A 3,057-nucleotide genomic window follows, 5' to 3' on the forward strand; every position below is an offset into this window, starting at 1 on the left:
CAGAGCGAATGACACCCTTGAATAGAGGAAAGAACTCCTCCTTTCCGCCTGCTTCCTGCCTCCCGTTCCTTTAGCCACGTTTGTGTCCAACACAAGGATCTCAATGTGAGGCTCCAACGTTGGAATGATTTCCCTCTCTTCCTGCTTTCATTCATTCATTCTCTTCTCCCTCCCTCCCTCCCTCCTTTTCTTCTCTCTAGATTCATTCTCTCCTTTTTAAGGAATCAGTGCTTGCCTTGGCTGGTGTCTGTGTGTGCGCTTGAGACCCCGATCCCTGCATGCCTTGCTATTTCCGTGTTCAACATGACCCTGAAGGGAAAGGGGGGGGGGGCTTTGGGGGCAAATACGGTCCCTGGCTTCCATGATGGATCTTTTGCTTCTCTCCTGACCAGGGAAATGAGGAGTCTATGGAGCCACTTCTTGGGTGCAGTAAGGACGCCAATGATAGAGGAAGAAGGAATCTTCTCAAGGAGATGATCTTGTTGAATTCTTGACCCCATTTCCAGACAAGAAATTAGAAAAGGAAGAATCAAGTATCTGTATTGCAATTAAACACCCATGCCACTGTTGACATGAAGGAGAAAGCATCGTAATCGCTGGAGTGTAGGAAGTGTTTGACTCGGAGGTGTCGTCTGCAGCAGCACGAAATGAATCGTACTGGGAAGAAACCCTTTACATGCCAGGAGTGCGGAAAGAGCTTCACTCAGAGTTCAGCTCTACGTTCACATCAAAGGACTCACACTGGGGAGAAACCCTTTACATGCACGGAGTGTGGAAAGAGCTTCGCTCAGAGTTCAGCTCTACGTTCACATCAAAGGATTCACGCTGGGGAGAAACCCTTTAAATGCCCGGAGTGTGGACAGAGCTTCTCTCGAAGGGGACATCTACAAACACATCAAAGGACTCACACTGGGGAGAAACCCTTTAAATGCCCGGAGTGTGGACAGAGATTCACTCAAAGGGGAAATCTACAAACACATCAAAGGACTCACACTGGGGAGAAACCCTTTAAATGCCCGGAGTGTGGACAGAGCTTCTCTCGAAGGGGACATCTACAAACACATCAAAGGACTCACACTGGGGAGAAACCCTTTACATGCCTGGAGTGTGGACAGAGCTTCACTCAGAGTTCATCTCTACGTTCACATCAAAGGACTCACACTGGCGAGAAACCCTATACGTGCCTAGAATGTGGAAAGAGTTTCACTGAGAGTAAAAATCTATGTTCGCATCAAAGGACTCACACTGGGGAGAAACCCTATACATGCCTGGAGTGTGGACAGAGCTTCACTCAGAGTTCATCTCTACGTTCACATGAAAGGACTCACACTGGGGAGAAACCATTTACATGCCCGGAGTGTGGACAGAGCTTCACTCAGATTTCAGCCCTACGTTCACATCAAAGGACTCACACTGGGGAGAAACCCTTTACATGCCCAGAGTGTGGACATAGCTTCACTTGCAGTGGAGATCTACGCTCACATCAAAGGATTCACACAGGAGAGAAACCCCATAAATGCCTAGAGTGCGGAAGGAGCTTCACTCATAGTGGAAGTCTACGTTCACATCAAAGGATTCACACTGGGGAGAAACCCTTTACATGCCTGGAGTGTGGACAGAGCTTCACTTGGATGAGCAGTCTACGTTTACATCAAAGGACTCACACAGGAGAGAAACCCTATAAATGCCTGGAGTGTGGAATGAACTTCATTCATTCATCAAATCTAAGATCACATCAAAAGGCTCACACTGGGGAGAAACCCTATACATGCCTCAAGTGTGAACAGAGTTTCACTCAGAGTTCACAATTACGTAGACATCAAAAGACTCATACTGGGGAGAAACCCTATACATGTTTGGAGTGCGGAAGGAGCTTCACTGATACTTCAGGTCTACGTTCACATCAAAGAATTCACACTGGGGAGAAACCCTATACATGCCTGGAGTGTGGAAAGAGCTTCACTGTACTATCAACTCTACGTAGACATCAAAGGACTCACACTGGGGAGAAGCCCTATACATGCCTGGAGTGCGGAAAGAGCTACACTACGAGTTCACACCTACGTAGACATCGTAGAATTCATTCTGGAGAAAACAATGGTCTTTGACCCCAGACAGAGCTTTGCAAACTTTGCATGTTGGTGACACACTTAGATATGCATACTTTTGTGACACATTAATCCAGTTTAACTGGCAAACCGGAGGTTAAACCACACGCATATACATTTACAATAAAATATATAATGTAATAGTATATTGATATAGATATTATTCAGCCACAAAATTACATTACCTCCCACATACATACATATAATGACTGTTGTATAGTTATAATAATAATAGTAATAATAATAATAATAGTAGTAGTAATAATAATTTGTTTTGTACCCTACCACCATCTCCCTGAAGGGACTCGGGGAGGTTAACCCAGTACTCAAGGTGCCACACATAAAACAGAATCCCTATCTAGCCCTCTCATCGGTGTCTTGGCCCATTCTGTAATTCTGGCCATTGGTCGCTCATATTTTGCCCAATGGAATAGTATTGGAACTGACTTTCAATATGTAGGACTGTTTTAGTAGTATTGTGTTTATGTTTTATAGTGGTTCTGTGTCGGCAATCGAATGTTTTGCCTGTTGGAAACTGCCCTGAGTCCCCTCAGGAAGATAGAGCGGTATATAAATAAAGTTGTTGTTATATCATCAAAACAATACACAGTTTGACTGAATACAAACAATGGACAATGTCAATCAATGAAATTTAAAATTTTAAGAATCCTAAAACACATTGGGCTTCTTCAAACATGAATTAAAGTGCCGAATAACAATGGTTGATGTAATGATATGACCATAGCACATTACTCCAGGGCAAAGGCCTGTGGAAATACCTATGCTAACGGAAGATTTGGAGATTTGGGGCTAATCTAATGGTCAGGTTTTACAATGTATTGTAATGTAATATAGCTGAGTCATGCACTGCTCATAGGCTTCTATTGGAAATGCAGAGTCATGCATTAACTGTATATTGTGATTGTGAATGATGCAGTCCTGGGTTTGA

General features: G+C 43.9%; 1 protein-coding gene across 1 annotated transcript; it reads left to right on the top strand.

Moving 5' to 3' along the window:
• Window positions 1–341: 341 nt before the first annotated feature.
• On the top strand, window positions 342–2,612 carry LOC132761731 (zinc finger protein 84-like). Its single transcript, XM_067469618.1, has one exon. The coding sequence runs from the start codon at window positions 648–650 to the stop codon at window positions 2,106–2,108; it is 1,461 nt and encodes a 486-aa protein (XP_067325719.1). The 5' UTR covers window positions 342–647; the 3' UTR covers window positions 2,109–2,612.
• The last annotated feature ends 445 nt before the right edge of the window (window positions 2,613–3,057 follow it).

Source organism: Anolis sagrei, chromosome 1 (genome assembly GCF_037176765.1).
Source record: "Anolis sagrei isolate rAnoSag1 chromosome 1, rAnoSag1.mat, whole genome shotgun sequence".
In the NCBI taxonomy this organism is placed as follows: Eukaryota; Metazoa; Chordata; class Lepidosauria; order Squamata; family Dactyloidae; genus Anolis; species Anolis sagrei.